The sequence below is a fragment of the Stylophora pistillata genome, chromosome 14, assembly GCF_964205215.1.
Source record: "Stylophora pistillata chromosome 14, jaStyPist1.2, whole genome shotgun sequence".
Taxonomy (NCBI): Eukaryota; Metazoa; Cnidaria; class Anthozoa; order Scleractinia; family Pocilloporidae; genus Stylophora; species Stylophora pistillata.
Genome location: NC_142532.1, coordinates 22,192,356 through 22,219,833, shown reverse-complemented (window position 1 = coordinate 22,219,833; position 27,478 = coordinate 22,192,356). Strand labels below are relative to the sequence as shown.

General features: G+C 38.7%; 2 protein-coding genes across 4 annotated transcripts in view; one reads left to right on the top strand and one right to left on the bottom strand.

Moving 5' to 3' along the window:
- Nucleotides 1–459: 459 nt before the first annotated feature.
- On the top strand, nucleotides 460–17,565 carry LOC111334527 (uncharacterized). Of its 2 annotated transcripts, none has more exons than XM_088745166.1 (16): nucleotides 460–729; nucleotides 6,277–6,353; nucleotides 6,937–6,975; nucleotides 8,076–8,153; nucleotides 9,145–9,263; nucleotides 9,591–9,681; nucleotides 9,926–10,004; nucleotides 10,375–10,448; nucleotides 10,562–10,618; nucleotides 10,951–11,025; nucleotides 12,021–12,077; nucleotides 12,367–12,398; nucleotides 12,950–13,001; nucleotides 13,541–13,614; nucleotides 14,058–14,254; nucleotides 14,595–17,565. In XM_088745166.1, exons 1-16 carry the CDS (start codon nucleotides 633–635, stop codon nucleotides 16,358–16,360), a joined length of 2,964 nt encoding a protein of 987 aa, XP_088601292.1. In that variant the 5' UTR covers nucleotides 460–632; the 3' UTR covers nucleotides 16,361–17,565. The 2 variants fall into 2 exon arrangements, with proteins under 2 accessions (XP_088601292.1, XP_088601291.1); XM_088745165.1 differs by lacking the exon at nucleotides 460–729 and adding an exon at nucleotides 2,369–3,068.
- A 416-nt stretch (nucleotides 17,566–17,981) lies between these two features.
- LOC148717080 (uncharacterized) overlaps nucleotides 17,982–27,478 on the bottom strand; it is a 68,828-nt gene continuing 59,331 nt past the window's right edge. Inside the window, exons 1-5 of one of the 2 annotated variants that reach the window (XM_088745178.1) lie at nucleotides 26,946–27,052; nucleotides 23,783–24,575; nucleotides 20,198–20,482; nucleotides 19,149–19,200; nucleotides 17,982–18,727 (exon numbers count right to left, since the gene is read on the bottom strand). In XM_088745178.1, the coding sequence (XP_088601304.1) occupies nucleotides 18,715–18,727; nucleotides 19,149–19,200; nucleotides 20,198–20,482; nucleotides 23,783–24,575; nucleotides 26,946–26,957 (1,155 nt within the window). In that variant the 5' untranslated portion in view covers nucleotides 26,958–27,052 and the 3' untranslated portion in view covers nucleotides 17,982–18,714. Of the gene's footprint in view, nucleotides 18,728–19,148; nucleotides 19,201–20,197; nucleotides 20,483–23,782; nucleotides 24,576–26,945; nucleotides 27,053–27,478 lie in introns of those variants that run through there. The other variant, XM_088745179.1, reaches the window with a different exon arrangement.

Below are 27,478 nucleotides of genomic sequence, written 5' to 3'. Positions count from 1 at the left end.
TCTTTGGCTAGTTTCCAAAAGAACTGTGCACTATGAGTTACATAAAAGTTTGATCCTGATTTGCTCAGTAAAAAATGGTACTAATAACTCAAGCGAAAGAAAGTTAGTTATCTTTATTTTTGTTAACAGATCGTATATTTCCAGAAACAACAGATCCTTCGGATTTTGACAGCGTGTAATTTCGGGTTTCGAGTTTCGGGTTTCGGGTTTCGAGTTTCGGGTTTCGGGTTTCGGGTCTCGGCAGCGTGTAATTTATGCAAAGAAGACTGAGTTCTTGCAGATCAAGTCAGCCCACCGTCTATTGTTTACCAAACAAGGAACCTCTTGTCTATGTTAATTTAAATCAGCAAATTGCGTTGCATTCAATAGAAAATGACCTCTCCAATGATTGTTTAATATTCTTTCCTATTGGTAGAACTGCAGTGTACAAATAGACGCATTGTCTCAGTTTTACTGTAACTCTGGATTAATCTCTGTGAGTAAGCGTCGTCAGACAGCGATGTTGTGATCAGATCTTTAATTCGGAGAGAACTACGATCAAACCTGTTTGCTTTCTAACCTCAACCACCAGTTGTGTCCAGTTCTTCAAAAAAGCATATGAAATCGTTCATGAATTTTACTTGCATGCATTAATGGAGGCTGGCGAAAGAACTGATCAACATTTTGATCACGAAAGCTGTGATGGCGAGGAAAGCGTTCTCTCGGAATCAGGATTTGAGGATTTAATTTGTAAGTATACAGCATAATTTCTTTTTGATGCCGCTTGAGATTCTCAGCGAATGATTTAATATTTTGGTGTGAGAAGTTAAGTAGATAGCTGAGGCTACGTGACAGTTTCTATATAGAGTTTAACTAATCGATGGACGTAGTATCCCTTAGTACAAAGCTTAGCTCAATCGTGTTTACAATCACGTTTGGAATTCAGTTGCAGGGAGGTGAGCTGTTTAGTTTTGGCATATAAATTAAAACTAAGTTCAGCTTTATCTACAACTCCAAGGTAATATGTTATCGCACGCTGTAAACTCTATTTGAGTTTCTAAGAGATGGTTGAAAACCTTAAGTCAACAACATTTAGGTGTAAAGTTTTGAGAAACTCTTTTTTCGACGTGTTTTTTGCCATATTAATGTATCTTGGCGTAACCAATTGTTTGACGTAACGCTTAACCTGAAACTGCTATAGTTATATATCGGCTTTTTAGCGGATTAGATAATTAGAAAAACAAATATCAAAAGTTTTGCGTCGTAATCAGTTTGAAAATAAATATGCAGGCCTGTGTTTACTTTTAATTTTAACGCTCCAGCTGTTAATGAACAAAACGTGTCTATTTTTTCCCGCTAAAGCGTGCGCACTCGCACGTACAGGACACTGCTAAGCTCCTGTTTGGTACCGTGTACATCAGCCAACCCTAGACTTATAAACCTATGATACTAGCTAAATGTAGCGGTTAGCTGCATAAATGAAAATGATACATGACCAACGGGTTAAGCGAATCACCATCATGATCAGCTGCTGCGGAACGATCGAGCACTTCGTGATGATTTTTAAGTTTTTTCTTTATTTCCAAGTAAAAGAAAAATATCTTGATTTCTTTGGACTCACGCGCGCCTTTGAAAGTCAGCTGATAGCAAGTTTTTCTCTCATGTACGGCTGATTTTCCATACCAATAACAATCCAGCTCCACGCAGTTTTTCGTTGAGCGTCGGCGAAAATCCCTCGGGGCGTTTAAAAACAAAAGGAGTTGTTTTACTTTCTCAGGACGCTTCATTCTCCGCAATGGTTACTAGTTGATGGAAGTTTATAAGGGTAGGACTCTGGAATATAATGCTTGAACGTGATGTTCGACGAGTTCGCTTCAAATTCACGAAAAGTATCTTATGAGTCTCTTGACGGAGACGAAACGCCGTGTCACTCGCCGGCCACGAATTTTTTTCTCAACTATAATGCTTATAATCAGGAACCTATGTAATGGGCTCCTGTTATATTACTTTATAATTCAGACAAGAAAATAATGTCTAATTTTTTGTACACATGTACTTCACTTAAGTGAAAAGTGTTTATGCGCTTCACGGCATCTAAGAAGGACGCTTAACCATCTCATATAAATTGGAAGCCACGTCCTGAATTCTCACAATAATTGGCCTGGTATTTCTTGATTAGACTAGTAAACTGCAACTTCTGTTACGGGAGCATTGTGAGAGTCATATTTTAATTATTTCTGGATGTTTTATAATATTCCTTTCCGCCATCAACTTTCGTAACAAATTTCCCGTTTTTTCCATTTATGGTCTGTTACCCATGGAGAGTTCAGAAAAAGACCCGTGGAGTATACTCTCCCTCCCATACTAAGTTTTGTCATATATACACGAAGTCGAGGCCTACAGGAATGTGATGAATTTTACAGAGCATGAACTAAATATCGTCAGCTGAATTTCTCGCTTCTCTTTTCATTTCTCTCCTTTCTTCGACTTGGTTATTTGTTATTTCAATCACAACAAACAATGCTTAATGGTAGTCCAGTATTTTGAGCAGTAACTCGGAGAAAGGCCTACAGTGTGGAGTTTCTTGTCGATATATTTACACATCTTTGTGTTAGGGGATCATTCGCCGGTTTCAACGGTAATCAAGGCTTTTTTGCCGTTGCTTTTGTCTTCGGTGACGGCTCTCTTTCGCAGTCGTTTTTTGCTTTGAAGAACGCTAAAACTGGCGGGCTTGGAAGTAATCAAACGATCTTCATTTATACATCATGGCGATCGCGAATCGACAGATACAATGGAAGAATGCGAAACTAAAGATCCCAAGTGCTCGCCATCATGCGACAACATAGAGAAAGACGACACTTGCACCGAAGAGTGGTGTTCTTCTGAGATTTTAGGCGATGATAGTTATGTAGAAGAAACACTATCCAATTCCGATAATCTGGAGATTGAAAGTGGAGTAGAGAGTGCCACAGGAGATGTAGCTGAAGCAGATTTTCTCGGACCGGAGTTCACCGGAGACGAACTATATTTACAACTGGGAGATCTTGATTTAACAACAGAACAGGCACAGGAAACGTTGAAATACTTTAGTAAGTATTGATTCTTAAGTTCGTTTGATTACTTTCGATTGAAACACTGCGTGAGGTGAGTGAAACAGGCAAATAAGCATTTGTCGGAAATACTAGAAGAATCGATCAAGAATTGTCGTTTCAACATTAAACCACTTGGCATTATGCAATGTTTGAATCAAATTAAACGAATGATGAAAATCAAGCCATCTTTGACAAATATTTTAAATGAGCCTTTATTCCTTGTATTGCAGAAATCTTTGTATTTATTTTCCAGTGTCTCATGTCCGTGAAGGTCCTTGTTTTGCTGTATAAAATTCGCAATTTAACAATAATGACACAAGATTACTTGTAAATTTATTCTCATGCAAAAGAAATGTTTGATTCTATTTACTGCTACAGTTATGCAATCACCTGTGAAATATTGATTATTTTTCGACGAGAGGCTTATATAGATAGTAATTCATTTGCCCCCTTCTGTTTTTCTTTTACTGAAAGATTTCATAGACTTTTCACTGTTTATATAATCGTAATGTTATATGTCTTGAACATTTGTTTTGCTTTTATTGTTTCGCGTGATGCTTTCCCCACTGTTTCCTATTGTCACGAGGTTTATTATGATGGAATCCTATACACTGTACCAGTTTCTCTGTCATTATTTTTGTTACGTTTTAAAGAGAATCTTGTGTGTAATGGAAGTATTAATACCCTTTCTCGTGTAGCACATGAACATCGAATTGTGGACATCGTGAATGTTTAGATCAACAAACAAAACTAACCACTTTGACTTTGTACTGGCATACGAAGCTTGAGATTAATCTTTTTTCAGCCAGACATCTTTGTTTTATCTCCTTGTCTGTGCTCGTAAGTACTTTGATGCATTTTTGCATTCTCAAACATCGTAGCTTCAAAATGTAGCATTGTGCTTCTACTTCATGCAATGTACAGTACACAGCTGAATTTGGGTTTAGGAATCTAAATAGATATTTCTTCAAGAACTTGTTACATTTAGGATGCATAAAAATGGGACATTTTTTAAATACTTCCTCTTTGCTTTTCTGTCACATGAAAAGCTCAACTTATAGAAATGCTTGTTATATCTACACATGAATGAATTTACATTATTCATTCCTTTTTGATCTCATGTGGAATTTACATCAAAACACGTTCAATTATGTATACGTGTAGCTAGAGACAGTTGGAATGAGATTTGTTTTGATCTTCTGAAACCATTCATGGTCAAACAAGCAGTTAATACCTGTGTTTTTGGTGGAAATTATTTCTTGAATGCTTGTGGTTTACCAAGAATGGCTTATTAAAGTTAAAAACATGAATTTCTTGTTCAAAAGATAATTTTTTATAGAAATACTTCTCATTGTACTTGTAAGCTTGGAACAGCAGAAAAAAAGAAAGATTTAGATTTATTCTAAAGAAACATGACCTTGTGGGTTTGTCAATAGTGTTTATTTCTTGTTGTTAAACTTTACAAGCTCCTCGTGCAATCTATTTTATACAGTCATGTACTAATCTTCAATGATTATAATTATTACAATGCTTGCAGTTATGTCAAAAACTTCCAAGAATTTTAGAGACATGTTCAGTACTGTTAAATCTGTGGCAGTGAGAAGTACCATTTGCAGGAAGGAATGACTATTTCTTAATCTCAAGTAATGTGATTGGCATACAGGGGTTGTAACAATACTGATTGTCCATTGACGTAGTAAAATCCAAAAATTCATTCAAGGGAGAGATTTTTTAAATTCCTCAAAAGTTTTTGATAAGATCTGAACACCTCCAAGTTTATTTCTATACATGTTATACTCATGCCAAGGTTTAACATTATGAATTGCATTTTTTTGTATTCTTAATTATTTATAGTAGTTGTATTTGAATTCAATCAAGTAGTGCTCTTGCTAATAGCAGAGCGAGTGTTGTTGAATAATTAATAACCTTCAGGCAGACAAGTCATCATGAATTAGGAGACAATGTGTTTTAAAGTTCTAATATTGGAACTTTGCATTTCAAATCGATCTATTGTATTGTTAATGGAACCTTTGGCCCTTAAATTGATAAAAGCGTGAGGTTTTTACACTTGAATTAATAATTATACATGCAGTGCAGCACTGAAATTTTGGTAAAGGGTTGCAAATTTATAGTGCTGACAATAATGCTGTACAATGGATAAGTATAAAGGTACAGTGTTCAATATTTTGCACATCTGCATGATTGTACACACATTCAATTTATCATATTGAAGTGGTGTTCCCTTGTTATAGTGGTAGACATTTACGTGTAGGTAGAAATGTTCTCCTTGTTATATAAATGTAACATATAAATTGCACAAAATTAACTTGTGCAATAAACCATTAACTATTTAAGTGAAATATCATTGCAATATTGCCTGTCAGTATTGGTAGTAGAACTTTTATATTGAGAAGTCGGCAGCTTTTAGATTAATTTAATAAATGCGAGTTAGAACGAATATGTGGACAGTTCAGGCAAGAGTCATTGTCAATCAAAAATAGAAATTGATACAGTCATGTCCTTTTTCTCACTGTCTGGCCATATCTTTTAATTAAGTTAATATGAGAATTTGAAACTGGTTTGACAAATTTTAAGTATTGCTGTTAATTTGATTTTGGCTGCAAATTGTAAAGTTAAAACATTTAAAAGTGTTAAATCAGCTTCAACTCTCAAGCACAACGATTTAATCTTGTACATGTCACGTTGTTAGGGTACATGTAAATTGATTTGGCCGTCAGTGACTGTGAATTGTATTTTGAGGCTCAAGTGTAATATTGTTCTGAGGAAAATGTATAAAAGAAATCTTGGATATTTAAAAACACCTGTAGATAGTAATTACGTTCTTGTTATCACAATTGATTTGAAATTAATTTGTACTGCAACTGTGTGAATTGATTACTATACAGCATTTATAGGTGATGTTTTATGTGTACATGTAAGTCTGATTGTGCCAATTGTCATTGCCATTTTGTTGCTGGTTTAAAGTAGAGAGAAATCAGTAGTTCATGTAGCTTCAGAGCTAGGAGAATTCTTTGGCTACTATTTGCAGAATTCTCCTGCTAAATTTCAATGATTTGAGTTAGTTTGTATTCAGATTGTAAAATATTTTCTAGTTATTTTAAACCAATCTCTCGCTGTTCCATTTCTCAAATAATGCACAATCCAAATTTTGAAAATTAATTCAGTCTCCTTTTACTGCTTTTAGCTTTGGCATCAGATCGAACAAACCAGATGAGTAAAACATACAATGATTTGGATGCCATTTTGCAGCTCTTACAGGAGGTATGTAGCAAAGCCATGTACAAGTAATGGTAACAGCACTGAATTAGACAACATGCAGAGGTGTTTTCAAAATTTGCAATGCCACACTGCACCCTACTCTGAAAGCAAAGTCATCCTTGACCCTCTTAGAAAAATGGGGAAGAGGCAAGTACCTTCCTTTTCCTGAATTTGCAAGGGAGCCAGATGGCAGTTCTGCTTGCAGATTACACTGCTTCTTTGATGATGTGCTTTGAGATTTTGGTACGTTAAAACACTGAATACAAATAAATAAATAATAAATAAATAAATAATGATTTAACAATGGACATCCACTGGGTGGCTATTCTTGTCCACTGTTCCAGATCGAGTTGGAATTTGGAAATGTTGGTTTTTGCGGAGGGAGGAAAACCGGAGGACCCGGAGAAAAACCTTCGGAGCAAGGATGAGAACCAACAACAAACTCAACCCACACGAGACGCCAGGTCCGGGAATCGAACCCGGGCCACAGTGGTGGGAGGCGAGTGCTCTCACCACTCATACATGTACTAGATCACATTCTATTTCTAGTGAGATTAACGTAGATGTGATTTATATTTATTAACAGAAAGAGAAGGACTTGGAGCTTGCAGCCAGAATTGGCCAGGTACAAGAATTGTTGTTGTAACTAAGTGCATTTGACTTTTTATAAATTAAAGACTGTAAAGACTATAAAGACTGTTTATTAAGACTCATTGCAGCAATAGACAGAATGGCTGAATTACAGAATTAAAATATTATACAATAAGTCCAATAAATACCAAGGCATAATTGTGCAAGCCACTAGGTATACTTATGCTGAACCAAGGAATGCTGAACCTATGTATACATGTCCCGAACCAAGGAAAAAAATCTGCGGTTATCAAGCTTATTTTCATGGGGAAAAAATTTTAAAAAAGTGGAGCATCCTAAACCCTTTAATTCCCAGAAGTGATTAGTATGTAACTTCTCCCAGAAATACATGTATCCAGTCATTATCCAGCAAACAGGTAATGAGAATACTCAAACTGATCTGGTAGAAGTTGTTGTCTTAATCTATCTCCATTTTCTTGTAACTAATTTACAAGGAAATGTGTAGCAGGTAGAGAGGAGAGTTAACAGTCAGATCTTGGGAGTTGTAGGGTTAAGATAGCATGGCCCTGGTTCCAAGAAACCACTGGCCCCAGCTAGCTCAATCGATAGAGTGCTGGACTGCTGTGTAGGAGGTCAATGGTTGAAGCCCCAGCCGGACCAACACTCAAGGTCTTAAACTAATTGAGAAGAATATGCTACCTTTCTATAACATCAAGAAATGGTTAGATATTCTAGTCTTCTCGGATAGGGACGAATAAATGGAGGTCCTGTCTCTTAGAGGTAGGAGACGTTAATTTCCCATGCACGAGATTACTGTGTGATGGATGTCCTCCCCTGGGGTGGGATTTATTGGGTGGACTACTCACATGGTTGGCATATGTTCCATTCTAGTCCTACCCTACTACGGTAATGCAGTGAAAATGGTTAGAAAAGACTAAGCAAGTGCAAATTTCGATGGCTTAAAAGTTTCATCCACATCCCAGATTACACTGCTGTATGAATTAATGTATTAAATTATCACCATCTGATATAACTGCATATCACAAGAACAATAAGATTTCACTTATTTCTGGCAATGATCACAACTAAATGCTTTTTATTTAATAAATTATTCTGCTCTGAACTTCTTTGTAGTCCTTACTGGAGAGGAACAAGCATCTACTGGCAAAAACCCAGGCATTTGAAAATTTGGTGTCTGAATGCGACGAAAAGGTCTGACCTACTGTACCAACCAATTTATGTTTATCTTAACTCCCAGATGTAAAGATATCAAGTTATTAGCAATAAATTATCAATAATTAATCAGATGAACAATATTGCCATAAAACTAATTAAAATCAGATCCTACAAACTAGACTTAACTTCAATGGGTTTCATAAGAACCAACGTAACGACCACCTCCCAGTTGGCTTGTTAGCTCATTTGGTAGAACACTGCAATGGTATAGCAGAGGTTGTAGGTTTGAATCCTGTACAGGCCTGACTTTTTTTTCGGGCCTCATTTCCACTGTTTCCACTACTGCATATGATGTAGGGCCTATTACTGCAAGGATCACTTTCATATCACAATTCATGAAACTGCAGTACGCATCTATGATTTTCATTACATTCAAAATTCATTGATGTAGACTTAACACTTTAACCCCTAAGAGGGACAAGCATTTAATTTCTCCTTACAATATCAGCCCTGAATCAAACACTGAAGTACCGAGAATAAAGGAAATGATCACCAACTAAAGCTGCCCTTGATTGTTAAATAAATTTGCGTTATCAACACGTAAGGAAATGAAAAGAGAACAGTATGGAGAATACTGATAAGGGGCTGCAACAAAGGGTTAATTAATAGCATATACATGTATAATATTGGACCGACACACAATTCTTTGCCTGTTCCTGGTGATGATGTATACTCCAGTTTCCTGCACATGTCCATCACTGACAACAGTTCTTTACTTAACTTCACTCCGAGGAAGGGCTAACGCTCGAAACGTCAGCTTTTGTAATCGTTACAGTGGCCAATTTACCATTTCAACTTTGTTGATATATTCAAATTATTTCGTTACCCCCATCAACACATTCCCAAACAGTTTCTTTAGAAACTATCAGCCTTAGTTCTTTACTTGGACAATCTCTCGTATGTTTATAATTTTGTCTTAGTCCTTCAAAGTGCACTCATGTTGTATGATTTGTTTTTTTGCATACAGGAGACACAACTTCAACATGAAGTGTCCATGAAAAATGAACTTCTCCAGAAGTTCATCAAAGATCAGGAGATGGATGAGTTCTATCAGTTATCCCATCGCTCTGATGAAGACAGTCGCAGGTGAGTCTCTAGAGGAAGCTATTTTGATAGTGCACCAAATCTCCTGACTAGTTTACAGGAAGTTGTAAAGGGGCTTATTGGGAGAATTTCTAATCAGATCTCAGAAATTTATGGGTTAACTCTATCCCCCTTAAGATCTGATCGTTAATTCTCCCCTCTAGCAGCTACACATTTCCCTGTAAATTAGTTCCAAGAATTTGGTGTTAGATCAAGACAACAACTTCTTCCTGATAATTTTGAGTATTCTCATTACTTGTTTGCAGGATAGTTTATGGATATTATAGGGAGAACTTACTTTTGTGCACTCCTTTTCCTCTTTTTGAGCAGCAGCGACAGCTCATGCAGAGATGTCTCCATCACTTCACTTCAACAGAAGTGTCAGGCTCTGGAGCAACAGAACACTCATCTCATCTTTGAGGTACAACATTTACTACCCAGCAGTGACATTATTAGTTGTTTGTTGACCAACTTTGTCCATCCTGAAATTGGAAAACTATCAGTGCTTTCTTTCTTTTAGATTACAGCCAGGTTTTTAGTCTTGATTGACAAAATATTGCGATACTACTCATGTTATTAATAACTGTGATGGTATCTTACATAGTTTAGTGTGTAAGTTGATGTTTGTTTTAAAAAAAAACTGCAGCATGGGAATTGCATTGCAGGCTTTACAGTTGAAGGAAGAAACAGCGACTGTGGAAATGAAGGAACAACAACTGGTTCTAGACTGTGTGCGACAATTAGGTGTGTGGATTAGTTTTCTTAAGTATGTCGGAAATGCTTCTTCTAACAATATACTCACGACTCACTTTCAGTTGAATAAACTGAACAATTTTATTCTGACTTCTCTTAGCTTTTTAACTCTATCTCTCCATGTGCTTTTTTCTTTTATCCCATAATGTTTTTCTTTTGTTCCCAGCCTCCGTGGCTATCCTAGCTAGGGATGCCTGACTAATCTTAAGATTAAGCATAAACAAACAAGTCAATATGGCTTAAACTTAACATATTCTCATCAAGTAGTAGTATCATGCTGTATTGGGGGGCAAGAAAGGGAACTTCAAGCAGTTTATTATTAAATTGAAGTTTGTAATCATTATTTTGTTCTTTGACTCAGTGGAAGCTAAAGATCAGATTTCTGATTTGACTGACGAGATCTCGCAAAAGGCAGAGGATAACATCAGACAGCAGGTTGATTAAAATTTTGAATTGTAATGGTGTCAGATTCAGTTCATTTACCCTTAAAAATAATTATTGGCAGCATGTGAATGAGTTATCTCCTGTCTTGTTATTTTTATCCTTAGGAGGAGATCACTCATCTTATTACAACTGTCGTGGACCTACAAAAACGGCACAAACAGGTTAGTAACCAGTGCTTGTTACAACTCAGTATGAACCTGGAAGTAAGGGTGATCAACATTTAATTCAGTCTAACAAAATCACCCCCTGTATCAAACATTATAGATATGAAAATGAACAAAATGGTCACCAACTGATTGTTAAAGATTTTCACTTGTCAGCACCTCAGGAAATGCAAAGAAAACAGTATGGAGAATATGAATACTGATGTTACATGTCTGGTGCAGAGGGTTACATGAAAATCCTTTCAATTTTTTTCCATCAGTCATATCACACTTCAAAGATCAGTCTATGTTGTCCTAAGTGATTCAATTTTGATATTTTTACTTTTCAGCTTTCAATGGACAATGAAGAACTGCAAAGTTTACTGAACTCTTCCACGGCAAATCAAAGCCAGCTTCAAAACAAGGTAATGACTCAAAACTTGAGGACAATGTAATTTCCCCCCTGAAAATCACCCGTAGTCTCTACAAGGGCTCAGCGCACTACAGAGAGGGGTACTTCCAGCTATCAAGAATGAGAAATATGGTGGTCAATTGGTCTGGGTTTGACTACTGCCTGGGTCATTTTTGCTTTTTTCTTTGACATGGAACATAACTGTCCTACTTTCTTCCTCCTTGGGGAGAAAAATGGGCACCCAAAGACTGGCTGGAAAATATGTTTAGATGGAGGGGGGAAACTGGTAATTCACTTGCTTCCCATCTTGAATGATGGGGAGATGCCTTGCTTAATGGTTAGTGTGCTGGAATGCGGGTTGAGAGGTCTGGGTTTGAGATCTGGCTAGGTCATTGTGCTGTGTTCTGTAAGGAGACATTTTATTCCTACAGTGCTGCTCTCCACCAAGGAGCATAAATGGGTAATGTCAACTTCTCAGGGAAGGCTGATGAAATGCTGGGGGAGGGGGGAGTAACCTTGCAATGGACTAGCATCCCATCCACAGGGGAGGGGTAATGAGCTTTGGCTGAGTGGGCCACTTGGCTCTAGTATAGACTGAACCCTTTAACTCACAGAAGTGATTAAGATGTAACTTCTCCTTATAATATTAATAAATTATCTAATTATTAGCTAAGGAGAAAACTCAAACTTATCAGTTAGGGGGTTGGAATCTTGATCTAACGCTAAATTCTTAAAACTAATCTACAATGAAACATGTGGTAGCTAGAAGGGAGAATTGCTAAAATGATCGTGATACTCCTAGCCGCTTCCTGCTGCAGAAACTCAGTTAAGCTTCAGCAGTGCGACTCAATAGTCTCTACTGCCCAAAAGTGTACATTTTTATTCATACAAACTCTAAACCATGTTGCACTGAACTTGTTGTACATGCCCATGTTAGTCTAAGGCAAGGTTGTTTAGAAACACCACCACTGCCATTCTCTAACCTAGATTTTTTCTGTTCTGAGTAAGGTTGATGATTTGAGCGACAAATACCATGAATGTTTGGAGATGTTAATGGAAAATCAGGTGAGTAACAGGGTTGTAAAAAGGGATTTTACAACATTGAGTCTCACACCTGTGTCCTAATTGGAATCTGGGAACTTAGCAGTTATTTTTTTATTCTTTAAATAATGCATTTTTTAATAACTGAACTCTTGAGGTTGCAAACTGTTAAACCCAAATATTTCTCTTGGAAAAGGAAAACAAGAAGGGTTGATTCTGATACTTGTGTTTTTTTTTTCTTTAATTAGTTTATTTTGGTGTGGTAAGTGGTAATTCTTTCCTAATTTTCTTTCCTCGATTCTCTCCTTCACAGAGGGAAGTAAAAAAGCTAAATACAAAGATTGAGTAAGTACCTAACCCTTTACATGCTAACAGCAGTGTGCATATTCTCCATACTGTTCTCTATACATTTTCTAAGGAGCTCATAAGGAGAATTTGTTTAACAATCAAGAGCTTCTAATTTGGTGATCATTTCCTTTATTCTCCTGACCTTAATGTGTGATTTAGGGGTGATATTGTAAGGAGAATATACATGTACATGTAGATACTAGTCACTCCTAGGGGTTAGAGAGTTCATAGTCCTGACTGAGCTTTCTTCTGTATGCATTACTGATGGTGTTGATACAAATAGTCCTGACTAAGCTTTCTTCTGTATGCATTACTGATGGTGTTGATACAAATAGTCCTGACTAAGCTTTCTTCTGTATGCATTACTGATGGTGTTGATACAAATAGTCCTGACTAAGCTTTCTTCTGTATGCATTACTGATGGTGTTGATACAAATAGTCCTGACTAAGCTTTCTTCTGTATGCATTACTGATGGTGTTGATACAAATAGTCCTGACTAAGCTTTCTTCTGTATGTATTACTGATGGTGTTGATACAAATGTTTTAGGAGTGGGAGACTGCCCAAAAAGATGTCCTCGTCACTACAGCACTCCTATCATGTAAGTAAAGGATTTGAGAGGTATAAATAAAACTCAAGTCCTGGTATGAAACTCTAGTTGTGATCACGAATGAAAACTTAGAACCGCCGCCCAGTAAGCCCAATGGATAGTGCGCTGGACTGTTGTGCGGGAGGTCGAGGGTTCGAGCCCCGGCCAGACCAATACTCAAGGTCTTAAAATAATTGAGAAGAATTTGCTACCTTTCTATAACATCAAGATATTGTTAGATATTCTAGTCTTCTCGGATAGGGACGAACAAATGGAGGTCCCGTCTCCTGCAGGGTTGGGGTAGGAGATGTTAATTTCCCACACACGAGATTGCTGTGTGATGGATGTCCTCCCCTGGGGTGGGATTGATGGGAAGGTGGACTAGCTCGAATGGTTCGTATGTTCCTTTCTAGTCCTTCCCCACTGCAAATTAATGCAGTGAAAATGGAATAAATTAAATTAAAAATTAAAACTCCTGAGCAATACTTTAATGTTTTTCTGTTTATTCTGTTGTTGATCGACCTTTCATGTTTGAATCTTTGATATTTAAGGATGCCCGTGACTCAATTGCTTTGGAGATCGAGGAAAGCGTCAAAAGAGACCTCACCTCCCAACAGGAGAAAAGGTTAGAATATTTCTTGTAAATTAATATGCCTCATTGTGTTTTCACAAAAAAACGTGAAGGAGATGGGTATTCGACAAGTTTTGATTCGCTACCGTCTCCTGCTCTGGTTAAGATAATTGTGCTAATCGCAGTAACTTTGAAGTAATGTAGATGTATGTCCAAAGAAAGTGTTTCAGTGAAACTACGAAAACCCCCGAAGGTCCCCGAAGATCGCCGAATATGAAAGGCTTTTCCCGAGTTCAACAACCATACATTTACATGTAAAGGAGGCCAGGCGCAAAACTTTTCTTGTCGAAGTGAGTGTTATTTTCATTTTGATAAGAAATCGTTTCCCAAATGCCCAAAGCTTTCAATCTCTGCTTCATCTGGGCATTCAGAATTCGTCATTTGTATGACATAATGAAACATGTCACTGATTAAGTTTGTTATCTTATTTCTTGTAGAGAGCACACTGCTCGTGTTATGGAAACTGTGCGTGCCATTAACACAAAGAGAACCCGCAAAGGCGTTTCCTCTAAGTCCAAGAATACCAGTACCCCTGAAGGGTCAGGCTTTAAATTCACTTACTCCCCCTCAGTAAATGAATCGAAAGCCTCAGCGGAAGGTGCGGGAAACTCTCAAGCTGGGAACCCCGTGGCGGGTGAGTACAGACTGTTTTAAATGGCCCCTGGACTGAATTAAATCGAGTTTAACAAACCACTAATAAGGTACGGGTGGTGTAGAAAGAACTGGTCGGTTAGTTTCAGCTTACTATTAGCCAAACTGCTTGTCACACAATGCTTAAATTTGGCTCAATTAATGGAGTGATGAGACAGATATAAATTGGAACGATGATTTGAAGAGGGGCGACATTCTTTGATATTATGTAAATGGTCGATTGCCCTTCAGATAACGACGAACAGAGAGGCAGTAATTTTAACAAGGTTTTTAAAAGGTTATTCACGGTATTTTTCTTGTTTTTTTTTTTTTTTTTCTCACAGAAAGGCGAGTATCGTACGGACGTCGCCCATTCAGAGCTCCAGAAAAACTCCAGATTGTAAAACCGATCAAAGGTTCCGTAACGCTGCATCAGTGGAAAAAATTAGCCAACCCCACCCTGAATTTGGCGGAGACTCGGCCTGGGGTACACGTTAAAGGAGAGGGCGCGGATGCATCGGAGAACGAACCAAGAGAACGGAAGGAGTCAAGTGATTTGGACGCCGACGAGTGCGAGGAAGATGAACCTTTGTACATGAATCTTCCCCGTACCTCGGAGAGTACCTCCGAAGCTGTCAGCCAAACAGGGACAGAAGATGGTGACGAGGATGATGAACCTATCCAGATGCGAGTCCCTCACGGGCTTGAACTAGGGACCACCTTCAAAAAGAAAGAAGAGACCGTGGCTGAGAAAGGTAGCTCTAAAAAGGCTCCTCCACAGAATCTAGGGCTAATATCGCTTGTAAGCGGTCAAGGCTTCCAGGGAGGCTTCAAAGAACGTGGTGGCGACAGCGGCAGTATCTTGACGCACCTGCTGAACAGCCCCTCCTCGACATCTTCGGGGACATCCTCAGTGGGAAAAGTACTCGCTGACGTCCTCAGTAAGGCCAGTAAGGAGGCCTCTGAAAAGGAGCCTAATAGGGCCGAGTCTCTTCGCAACTTGGCGAATTACTTTAGTGAGAAAGAGCGTGGTAACAGCACTGCGCCATCTCAAGTCAAATCACCTACCTCCCCTCCCCCAGTAGTACCTTTCACAAGCACCCTACCCTCATCCGGAGGTGGAATGTTGTTGAGTAAGATACTCGGTACTAGTGGCTTATCAGCTGGTTTGACGATACCTGCGCCAATTACTACGACCGCGAAGACAAGTGGTCTGCCGAGCACCACGAGCAGTACGTCAACCACTCCAAGTGTTCTTACACGAAGTACTTTGGTCAGGAACTCCAGTGGCAGTAACTTATTAAGCTTGGCTCAGGGTGCAATGGTAGACGATGCCTCAAATAAGCGTCACAGTTTAGACTCGTCTCAGCTGCTTAAGAACTCAAATAATTCCAAGTCGGATACTTCTCCGGGACTTGAATTTTCTGAATTGAAGTTTCCTACACTGCGCAGGCGTGCCAGCAGCGGTGATCTTCAAGAGATGGGAAGTTTAAGCAGTTTTGACCAGTTTGGCAGCGGTGGACTAGGCGCACGATTGAAAAGAAGCTCTAGTATCGGTAATATGAAGGATCTCAGCAACGACAGCCTAGCAGGGCCCTCAAAAGACGGTTCTGAAGGGGGCTTTTTTGGTCGTCTCCGTCGTACTCCAAGTATAGGGAGCCTAACAAGTCTGGTGCAGCGATCCAATTTTTCGGTTGGTTTTCCAAGTTCGCTTGCAGGATCAAAGCTGCGGTCTACAAGTTTAGATGCCCTCCCGGTGTTCAAGCCCGGTGAATCGCCTCCGTCTCCTTCCAAATTTGATCAAGACAGCGGAAATTTCTTTGGAAAGAACGCGCCTTCTTCCAGTCTTGACGCAATACCCGGAGCCACCGGTGGGTTTTTTGGTGGAGGTACTAAATTGAGTAGCTTGGCTGGTGTCCGGGGATTCTGGTCCCAAGGAGGGAGTAAGAGTTTGGAGAGTCCTGCCCCACCTGTCCAGGCACCACCCCCGAAGAGCGAAGAGAGGCTGGAAAAAATCACCAACGCTTTTGCTTTTGAGGACTTCGGAGGACTTGGGTTGATGTCCTTCTTTGGAGGAAAATTGCGCGGTTCAAGATCAGATAGTCAGTGAATGAAATTTACTGGGGGTGTCGGGGACCTAGAACCTCAGCTTTTACAGTGGTTGCGGCTGTTTTAAAGAGAAATTTTAAAATCAAATTAAAAGAAATGATGGCAATGACGCCAGAGGTGTAATGGTAAAATTGGAAATAAAGATTAGGTTTTTTAAATTATTTTTTACTGACTATTTAGTATTTGAATGGTAACTTGGATTATGTCGCTGTTGAATTGGCTTCTTTATATCCTTCTTTTAACTTTATTCGACAATGAGATGGTTGTCGATTGTCAAAATACTCTTCAGGGTTCCGTGGCGTATTACGAGAAGCGTTAACGAGAAAAACTAATTATTAAGTATCACTATTGCTGGTTGAAGCACGTCGATATCACCTCGTAAAAGGGAGGATAGATAAGCATAAGTAAATAATTTTTAATTTTATCATTGGTGGATTAAACAAAGTCACCTCAAGCCATTTTGTGGTGATTCTATGAGCAAGGATCTCGCAAAGTAGTGTTATTTTTATCCGTATTATGGTATTTTCCTGATGTAAAGGTTTTTAGTATATATTTTACAATTAAAGGAAACTGAGGCTTAAAGAAGTAAAGAATTTACAAGAGAAAATTTGTTCCGTGCCTAAACTTAAGGGGGGGGGGTTATTTATTGGTAGAAAGATACTCGTGTGGCTGTTTAAAATTTGCCCCACCATGTATTGTTTAAGACGTGTGTATATATATATATATAATCCATATGTGCGTAACTTGAGTAGTCCATTTGCTACTATATATATATATATGAACCATATATATGAATATATATATATGAACTATATATATGAACCATATATATATGAACTATACTATATATGATATATGAATATGAATATATATATATGAATATATATGAACTATATATATATATACCCACCATGTATTGTTTAAGGCGTGTGTATATATATACTTAGACGATACCACAAAGGTTGGGTCGTTTGGGGTGACCGTCTCGGTTCTCCCCCATCCTAGCATCAGCACTGCCCTGATGAGGCCCAGAGGGCTGAAACAGTACTGTCTGCAGTTTATATTTATATATAATTTATTTTATTATTATTATTTTTTGGTTCAGAAAATAAGGTGTGGTTAGTTGCAGCTAATTATTAATAAGAAACCTGCTGCTTTTGTTTCCAGTTGGTTAAGAGAAAATAAAATTAATGATTTTAAAAAGTATGATGAAACTTGCCCGTAGTTATTTTGAGTCCCCCAATAACTATTGCAGTATTTACATGCGTAAACAGTGGTGTACGCTTAACTAGATTATTCATCGCCCAATATTCATCAGGATATGCTTTTTGTAATTTCATCAGTCTCTCGGAAAACGCTCTTTGCACAGAAGAGAGGGGACTAAGGAGACCCTCGTCGTGCCCCACCCGACCTTTCTTCCTCACGGGCCAGATCTCAATCGGTGAAATACCAGCTGGAGACCTCTACCTGTCTGCATGGGGAGCGACTTATTTACATTTTCGTGGTTTCTAATTTTTCTATTTTTTCCTGAATCAAGGGCTCTCTACCGATGTTCTTCCTAATTTCGAAGAAGGCGGGTACACAGCGACTAAAAAACTAAAGCAAGAGTTCCTAAAAACTCATCTTCTTTATGAACTTTTAATGATACACGTTATACACACTTGTTTCTATTTAAAGTTGAACCGCTCTATAAAGCTTCAAAGTATTCTTAATACAACAAAGGCAGCTGAACTACAGATGAGCCCCATGATACACACTATACACTTGTTATCGCTTTAGCGCTTCTTGTCATCGTCTCTTCAGATAGCAAACTACCTAGAGAAAAATATTTTTGTTGTCTCAGCGGAAAAACGCGCGTCAGCTTTGTTCGCAGAAGAGTGGTAGTCCTAAAACACTCCAATAGCTCGAGTGGTGGAGCATGCGCACCCATTTTGCCGCTGTGCCCTCGCTCTGTGGTCGCATTTGATTAAGAAGACAATGTGAACTGCAACTTTCATATCTTAAAATCATCGTTTTGATGTATATATATCGATAAAATGACTTTAACATGCACCATCTCTATTTTCACTCGCTTTCTATCCATGTCAGTTGTGGCGTCTATTTTCTCTACAAACGGAAATACCAAACTTTCGCCATAAGGATTGCTTTTACATAAAATCATCCCTTGGCTTGTATCTAGTGAACTTCGATGAAATACAACTATTTGTTTTCTATTTTTGTATTTACTCCTGAAAAATGAAACGTATTCAATTACAACCTCGTTCCCAGGTCCTTTTCCCTTAAGGGAAAAGGCCCTGGGAACAAGGTTGATTCAATTCGTCTTGCTGGTAACTCCAGATCTTAAAGGCCGGTGGATCACTGCAATAACCTAAGGAATAAAAACAAATTGGCCCTTTCTTTAAGATGATGCATCAAGAGATGGATCCATATCTAAATCCTTCGTAGCTCTGGGACTCGAGAAGCTGGGTGACCTGTGGCGGGAAATGATTTATCTTTTATGGGATATGAGACGTGACGTCATCTAACATGACCATCAAGATGGACGCCTTCTGAATTAAAATAAAGAAATTCAGATTTTCTTTGCAAGGATGATATGTGACAAGTAAAGTCTGACAATCTTTACCGGTAATATCTGTTGGAGACAAATAAACAGCTGAAGCAAATGACAGGTCCTGTGGTAAAATCTTTATCAAGATTAAATTAACTTGTTAATGTCCAACAGTTCTTACGTTGATTGAAGAACTTACGCTAGGTTTGAATGAAAGCTCGAGTAAGTGATGGTTACTTACCTGCCGACAGCGAGAACAGATGACAAAATGAACACCAGGTGTGGAGACGACACTAAAAAAAAAAAAAAGACAGTTTGGCTTTAAATTGAAGGATCTCTGGGGTGTAGAGTAACTTTAGATATCGAGTGTCTGGAATAAATAAAAAAATAAGTAACTCTATTTTTGTTTTGTAACTTTATTATTTTGAAGGATCTCTGGGAGTGTAGTGTAACGACAGTAACTAAGCGAGTGTCTGGAAGTTTCTCGAACTGGTTCGGCATGCAATGCGATTTCTGAAGCATTCTGATGTATCTCTCTAGAACTTTCTAGAACATTCTATCATTCTACTGCAACAAGAAATTAAAAGTTAATGTTGAAGTTTCCAGTACCTCTTATGATGCCTTATATATGTTAGATATATAGCGGTCACCGGCAGAGAAATTGTTGTTGTCGGCAAAGACCACCGACTTCCGGAAGAAGCTACAAAGAGCTATTGGGGTGTGCATTGGAGGTATGCACACAGTCAAGAGTTTCAGAAGAGATTTAGAGATAGCAGTTAGTTTGATTTGAGTTTGTATCAGTTTTGACTGAGGATTAAGTTAGTAGTGCTCTCAAGTTAAGTTTATGGTAGATTGTGTTATTCAGTCGCTCCCTTGAAACGGCATAATTGAATAAATTACGTATTTTTTTTAAGAAAATAGAGACATTTTCAACTGTGTCTAAAGTAACCCGAGATTTTGTTGGGTTTGCTTTACTTCGCTCCGTGATTGGTCCAGAATACTCGCGCCACTCTTTTGACCAATCAGATGCAATACTAAAACTAATCACAACTTGGTCGTCTGCGTTTTCCCGCGCTTGAGACAGTTCAGTTGGTTTCACTTTCAGTTCTCACTGGCTTTTAAAGGTATTTTCCTTTCTTCTGATTGGTTGTTGTGTTTACTCTGGTTTTGTTTGTAAGACACTCTATCGAAAAGTGCTCTTGTACTGTGTAGTGTCGGGTATTTTTTTTTCCTGTTGGCTAGATCATACTCCGAGTATACAATTCTTTTTAGAGTCAAACTAAAACCAACCTGAGCCAGAGGCTGGGCAGACATCATCACAATCTTTTATAATGTTCACTTTTTTCTCCACATAGTTTGCGTAATTGTCTTCCACCTCAGCACAGCGATACCCTTTATTGGTCAAAGTAACGTAATCACAGCTGGTTTCCTTGAACTTTTCCTTGTCACATTTCTTGTCGTCGCTACCATCTATCTTGATGCTACATGACATGGTCACTGTGATGGTTCCTCCAATGCTGCAGGATTTGCAATATGGCGAGGAGTACTCGGTTCCAGACCCTATGCTGAAAGACACTGAAAAACATAATTGCCGAGTGAATATACAGAGTATTGTTAATCATAGCAGCTACTTCATAGTTCCAAGTTTGCATTCATGTTAATCTTCTCCATTGCTATTAATCCTCTTTTTTTGTCTTTTTGTTTCAGTTTTACTTCTTTTGTGTTTGTGCGTCCTGGTATCAGTATCATTTCACAGTTTTATTTCTATTTTCATCTCATTCAAAGAATTTTAACTCGTCCGCGTCGACAACCACGAATTCAAAATTCCTAGTAACTGTTTGCACATATTCCAAGAGAGAATGGGGCTGGGTATTCTCTAAACTGGGCCTTCTCTTATATCAGCTATAAATTAATAAGTAAGAAGAATGTCTGCTGTCCAATTTTGGAAATAACTGGAGGAAAAAATTCCTTTGATAGCCAAAATTGGACAGCCTGAAGAGGATTTTTTTAAACAAATTGTTTTCAAATTAGACAGTGTAGTCCTATTTGCGGCAACTTTCTGACACCTCTTTTTATCAGAAGGTCGACAAAGACCTCACTGCCAGCAATCAAAACACCGTGAAGAATACGATCAACCAACTCATAACTAAACAAGAATTGCCGGCCACAGCAAAAAATCTCATCATAACCACTCCTAGAACTTCTTGTATTTACTTTTTACCTAAAATTCACAAACCTAACAACCCGGGTCGGCCCATTTTCTCGGCTTGCAGTTGCCCTACCGAACTTATCTCCAGCTATATAGACAAAATTATGGCTCCCATCGTCAAAACTTTACCATGATATATTAAACACAGCCAACACGCTCTTCAAATTTTTCGCGACTTTAATTTCCTTGGCCAAAACAAACCTCTTTTCACCATGGATATTACGTCTCTTTACACTGTCATTCCTAATGGCGAAGGTCTTCTGGCCATTAAACATTTTTTCGATCAACGTACTGTTAAGGAACCTAAATCTGAAACACTACTACGCTTAGCCGAACTAGTGCTCACACTCAATTGTTTTTCATTCGGGGACTCAACTTCTTCAAACAAACCAATGGTGTAGCCATGGGCACCAAAACGGGACCTAGCTATGCCAATCTTTTTGTAGGTTTTGTCGAACACCAATTTTTCAGCCAATACAAAGGCTCCAAACCTGAACTCTACGGTCGCTACATCGACGACTGTATCGGCGCCACCTCCTCTAATCAATTGAGCTAACCGCCTCCCGGTTAGCTCAATTGATTAGAGCGCCGGATTGTGTTGTGAGGGAGGTCGAGGGTTCGAGCCCCGGCCGGACCAATACTCATGGTCTTAAAATAAGTGAGGAGAATTTGCTACCTTTCTATAATATCAAGAAATGGATAGATATTGTAGTCTTCTCGGAAAAGGACAAATAAACCGTAGGCCCCGTCTCCTGCAGGGCTAGGGGTAGGAGACGTTAATTTCCCACGCACGAGATTACTGTGTGGTGGATGTCCTCCCCTGGGGTGGGATGGGAGGGAAGGTGAGATCGTTACATGGACTGAAGCGGCTGCCAGAGGCGCCTGATAATGCTGACGTCCGATCTCAGCCTTATCATTGTAACTAGACACGTTTGTTGTTTAGAGTGCTTAAGACTTTCTTTCTTTCTTTCTTTCTTTCCTCTACCAGAGAGGAGCTGACTCAATTCATAACCGCAGTCATTTCTTTTCACCCGGCTCTGAAATATACCTGGGAAATTGCTGACAATTCTTTATCCTGTTTACACATCAAAGTTTCAATTGAAGACAACGGTTTATGCACTAGTGTGTATTACAAACCTGCAGACTCACATAATTACTTGTTGTATTCGTCTTCGCATCAATTTCACGTTAAGAATTCCATTCCTTTTTCTCAATCTCTAAGAATTTGTCGTTTGTGTAGTGATGACTCTGATTTCCACCACAAATCAGAGTCAATGCGCCAGTTTTTCGATAAACGTGGTTACCCTGTTTCCTGTTTCTTTCTCAGCAGGTTACCACCGCGCCCAACTTATTGATCGACATTCAGCGCTACAAACGTCACAAAAGGAAGATTCTGACCGCATTCCATTCACTCTCACGTTCCACCCCCACAACCACTCAGTTAAATCCATCATTCTTAAAAATTTTAAATTACTTCAAAACGATCCAGAAACAAGCACTATCTTTTCGCAACCTCCGCTCATTTGATGCAAACGCGACAAAAAATAGACAATTTTTTGGTCAGAGGTTCTTTTCAGACTAATGACCAACCAGGCACTTTTAAATGCGCTCGTGCACGATGCAAAACGTGTCCTTTCATCCACAACACTGAGAAAATATCGGGACCCAAACGATCCATTAAGATCACCGATCACTTCACGTGCACCTCCGCCAAAAAACCAACATTTCCAAATTCCAATTCGATCTGGAACAGTGGACAAGAATAGCCACCCAGTGGATGTCCATTGTTAAATCATTTATTTATTTATTTATTTATTTATGTAATCTATTGCATAACTTGCACTTATTGCAAAAAGATATACATCGGCAAAACAGGCAGAAGACTAGGTGACTGATTCCGAGAACACCTTCAAGCACGTGGAAAGGAATGACAGGGACACATCGAAACCAGTCGCCAGACATTTTACTTACCTAATCATTCTAAGTAACATATGGCAATCTGCAGTCTTTCCTTACACTTAGGTAGCACGGAAAGCCGTAAAACTCTTGAACGAAAGCTCATCTTTCAAACCGGCAGTCTAAATCCCACAGGTATCAACGAACGCTTTTCATTCCACTAATTTATTCGTGTTTTTCTCGTTGCCAAGTTCCCACCAGTAACGTAGCTCCATTTTCTGCCTTTAAAAGCACACACAACCCACAATTCCACTATTCGCTCCGACAAAGGGCTAACGTTCGAAACGTCAGCTTTTGTAATCGTTACGGTGGCCAATTTACCATTTCAACTTTGTTGATATATCCAAATTATTTCGTTACCCCCACCGACGCAGCCCCAAACAGTTTCTTTAGAAACTATCAGCCTTTATTCTATTATATGTACGATCAGTTATGATATAAATATTCAGTGAAACATCCAATCGCGGTTTTATGATATGCAGATTTTTAAAAGTGAAGAAAGTACCGATGCCGAAAATTTCACAAAGAAACAGAAAATCGAAAATTAAATTATATTAAAAAGAAGAGCTAAAAAGAAGAATGAAAGCAAGAGAGAAAAACTGATAAAAGGTTCTAGAGGAACACGCCCCTAGAACCCAAAATTCCAACCTTTCCCCATCCTGTTAAATTTCTCTTCTGTCGTCCTTTGAGAAAACAAAAAAGTCTCTTACCATTACGCACGGTGGACATGGAGGGTGATGCTGTGACAGGCGCCTTTGTTGTTGAATCAGTTGTTAGATTTGATACTGGAGTGACTGTAGCGGCCGAATTCGTTGAGGTTGATTCCACTCTGGCTGAAGCGGACACTTTCGTTGAGGTTGATTCCACTCTGGCTGAAACGGACGCTTTCGTTGAGGTTGATTCCACTCTGGCTGAAGCGGACACTTTCGTTGAGGTTGATACTACTATGGCTGTAGCGGCCGCATTCGTTGAGGTTGGTTCTACTGTGGCTGTAGTGGACGCTTTCGTTGAGGTTGATACCAATGTGTCTACTGTGGCTGAAGCGGACACTTTTGTTGAGGTTAATACTACTATGGCTGTAGCGGCCGCATTCGTTGAGGTTGATTCTACTGTGGCTGTAGTGGACGCTTTCGTTGAGGTTGATACCAATGTGTCTTCTGTGGCTGAAGCGGACACTTTCGTTGAGGCTGATACTATTGTGGCTAAAGCGGCCGCTTTTGTTGTCGCCATCATTGGTGTTCCTGTGGTGTACGTGTCTGCTACAGACGCTGTATTAATATTATTACCTATTGACATCGTCATTATGATTATTTCTGTGGCATTAGTTGTTGTTGATGTGGTTTCATGTGTTGTCGTAGATGAATTTGCCGCCACCTTCGTAAACGTGTTTACTGATGTAATTGACGCGAATACTGTTGTAAAATTAGCATCAGCATTTGCATGCAACGGTTGCATGCAACATATTAAAAATAATGCAAACCTCAGGCGACGAGGGAATGTCATCTGTCAAAGCGAAAACAGAAGGTATTGCAATTAACTCGTGGTAAAATACACAAAGCGTAAAATTCAATATGTCGACCAAGAGGCAAATGTTTGCGAGTAGATGTGAGTAGGAAGTTGTGAATTGTACAATCACTGAAAGAGACGCAAGGGTCTTTCAGTAGACTCGACTGATGAAAAATATTCTGGTGAAGTCCTCACGTAAGTCACAAAAGAAAATTTGTCTTGCGTAACAATTATACTTCAAACGCTGGCAATGGTGCACGCAGCCTAGCAGAAGCTAGAATTTTAAGAAGAGACTCACAGCAAAAAAAAAATAATAATAATCATATCATGCCATGAGACTAATTTAAAAAAATGCAGAAAAGACCCACGGTATAAGATATATATATAATTGCACAGGATGGAACTTTGGAAATTCAACTAATTGATAGCACAAATGAATAAAGGGTGAAAGCTTCAAAAGAAACTGTGTTGCTGCGTCGGTGGTAGTGACAAGGTAATTTGGTTCTATCAACTAAGTTGAATTGTAAATTGGCCACCGTAAAGAGTTAAAAAGCTTTACGGTGGCCAATTTACAATTTCAACTTAGTTAGTATAACCAAATTACTTAATCAATAGCACGTCGAATTGCCCATGGGTGTACGCTGCTGACGTGAGCAGATGCAAAGACTAGTTTAAGCGCGCTTGTTTTTTCTGGTCACGTCGGTTTGTTTTTAGATCAAAGGGAACTCTTTTGCTACAATATATCAATGTTGTGTTGTATAAAACAAATGGTAAAAACAGTAGCTACCGCTTCATGTGACTCTTCCGTTCGAAACGGAATTTCACAGCACGATAACTCTTCTGAGTTGAAACAGAGCTATGTCTTTGGATCAGTCCACCCTTTCACATTTACACCTTAGTTTGATTGTAGCTCGACAATTTTTTGTTTTGCTGGCTTTCGTGTTCCTCTTTGGTTCAATTTTAATGAAATGGGAAGGAAAGCGGTAAATTTATTCTCGCGTGGCACTAAAAGGTCAACAGCGTCAAGCTACAGAAAGGAACAAAAGAATATTAATCCAGCAGCCATTTATGAAAGTGGTCTATGAGACCACTTTCATAAATGGCTGCTGGATTAATATTCTTTTGTTTAAATTTAAATTGACCTTTCTGGCCTCGTTCTCTAGTACAAAATTCAAAAGAATAAATTATCTCAAGCGAGGCCAGAAAGGCTACTTTAAATTCACACAAAAGAATATTAATCCGGCAGCCATTTATGAAAGTGGTCGATCGTATTCATGTAAGCAAAGTATTGGGTCTTGCAGCAAACAGCCAAGCGCCAACTTTAAGGGCGTCTTATATATTCGCGAATCAAAACGCGTCGGCTAAGTGTGCCATTAATTGCTCTCACTGTCGCCACAAAAGTAGAGTTTAAAAGCGACTGCCTTTATCAAAAATACCCCCTGAGTAGGTTGGCTGGCTCTTAATATCAGCTTTATTGTAAATACTTGAGACATAATGGCATATTCAGTCAGCGTACAGACATTAACGTCTTCGCGTTTTCCGCAAAGAGGCGTTTGACAGTTTCACTGGCAGAGAGTTACTAACGCGAGGAAGTTTACACAAGAAATTAAACATTAGCGGAGACTTTGCAAGTTCTGCTGTTCCCCCCTCAGGCCTGTTTATTTAAATTCTTAAAATAGACGAGAAAGTAAAGTAGTCATAAGAGCACATACAGATAACATTTTAAACAGTGAGGAAATAAAAGCGTTAGTGATCGAAAGCGAAGACGGAAATCGAGCGAACACATTTATTCGTAACACGGCAAAACGGTAAACTGATGGTAGCCACGGTAAACACCAACAACATCCGAAAAATTCCACCCAAAAACAACTCAAAGCTCCTAACTGAGTAAAACTTACACACGCAACCGTGGCATTTTCAAAAGTTACGTAATCTCAAAACCATAACACTATCGTGATTAAGAATATAGATCCTAATATCTAGTTCGAAACTGATATATCAGCATTCGGTAATGAAAACTGGCTTAGGTAAATCTAAAATCAATGATTATTACATTAGGTTATCCTAAAGGAAAGTGAATTGCTTAGCCCCGCATTTAAGATGTTTCGCTGAAAGTGTTCACTTTTGTTAACATGTACAGCGTATGATTCAAGATCGGAATTTCTTTTGGTGCGCGAAAATGTACATAGGTGTGAAAACTTACAAAGCCGCAAAATCAAATAACAAATACTGATGAGCCGTTGAGAAATTATTAAAATGGATGGTGAGTTTATTCACTTTGATTTCAAACCGATGAAATGCGAACAACCTTTTACCATAAACGGCAAATGAACGATAGGAATAAATAAGTAAGCTGATAATACCTACCTTTATCTCCATATGAACGGTTTTGCAGTCAGCTAGCCTAAGTGAGTGTCGCCGAAATCAAAAGAGCCTTTTCTGTTGGGTGAAATGACCTGGAACTGTCGCAAAACACAATAGCAATCGGGCTAATGAATATTAGTCTTATTGTTGCTAAGGTAACAAGAAACAGAAATTTCAAACCAATCAGAGGTTGGAATATTTACAGAACGACTTCCTGAATGCTCCTCTGAGAAAGTGTGCGAACTATCTCCAGACCTTTTGTTTTGAATTTTTTTTCTATTTTTTCCGTTGTCTGAAGGGTTTCAAAGTGACTACGAATAGATCGAAAGTTTCAACGTAGTCGAATCTGAAATGAGGTGAAGAACCAATAAACCACGGCATGAAAGCTTGGCAGAAGAAATAAAAAAATTGTTTTATATCATAGTCATGTGCGTGTTTCAGAGATGCATAGGTTTGAAAATGCAGAGGAGTTATGAGCTTTTTTCAACTCTCAGCACAAATACGTGTACAATTAACCTGCTTTATTTGAATGTGCG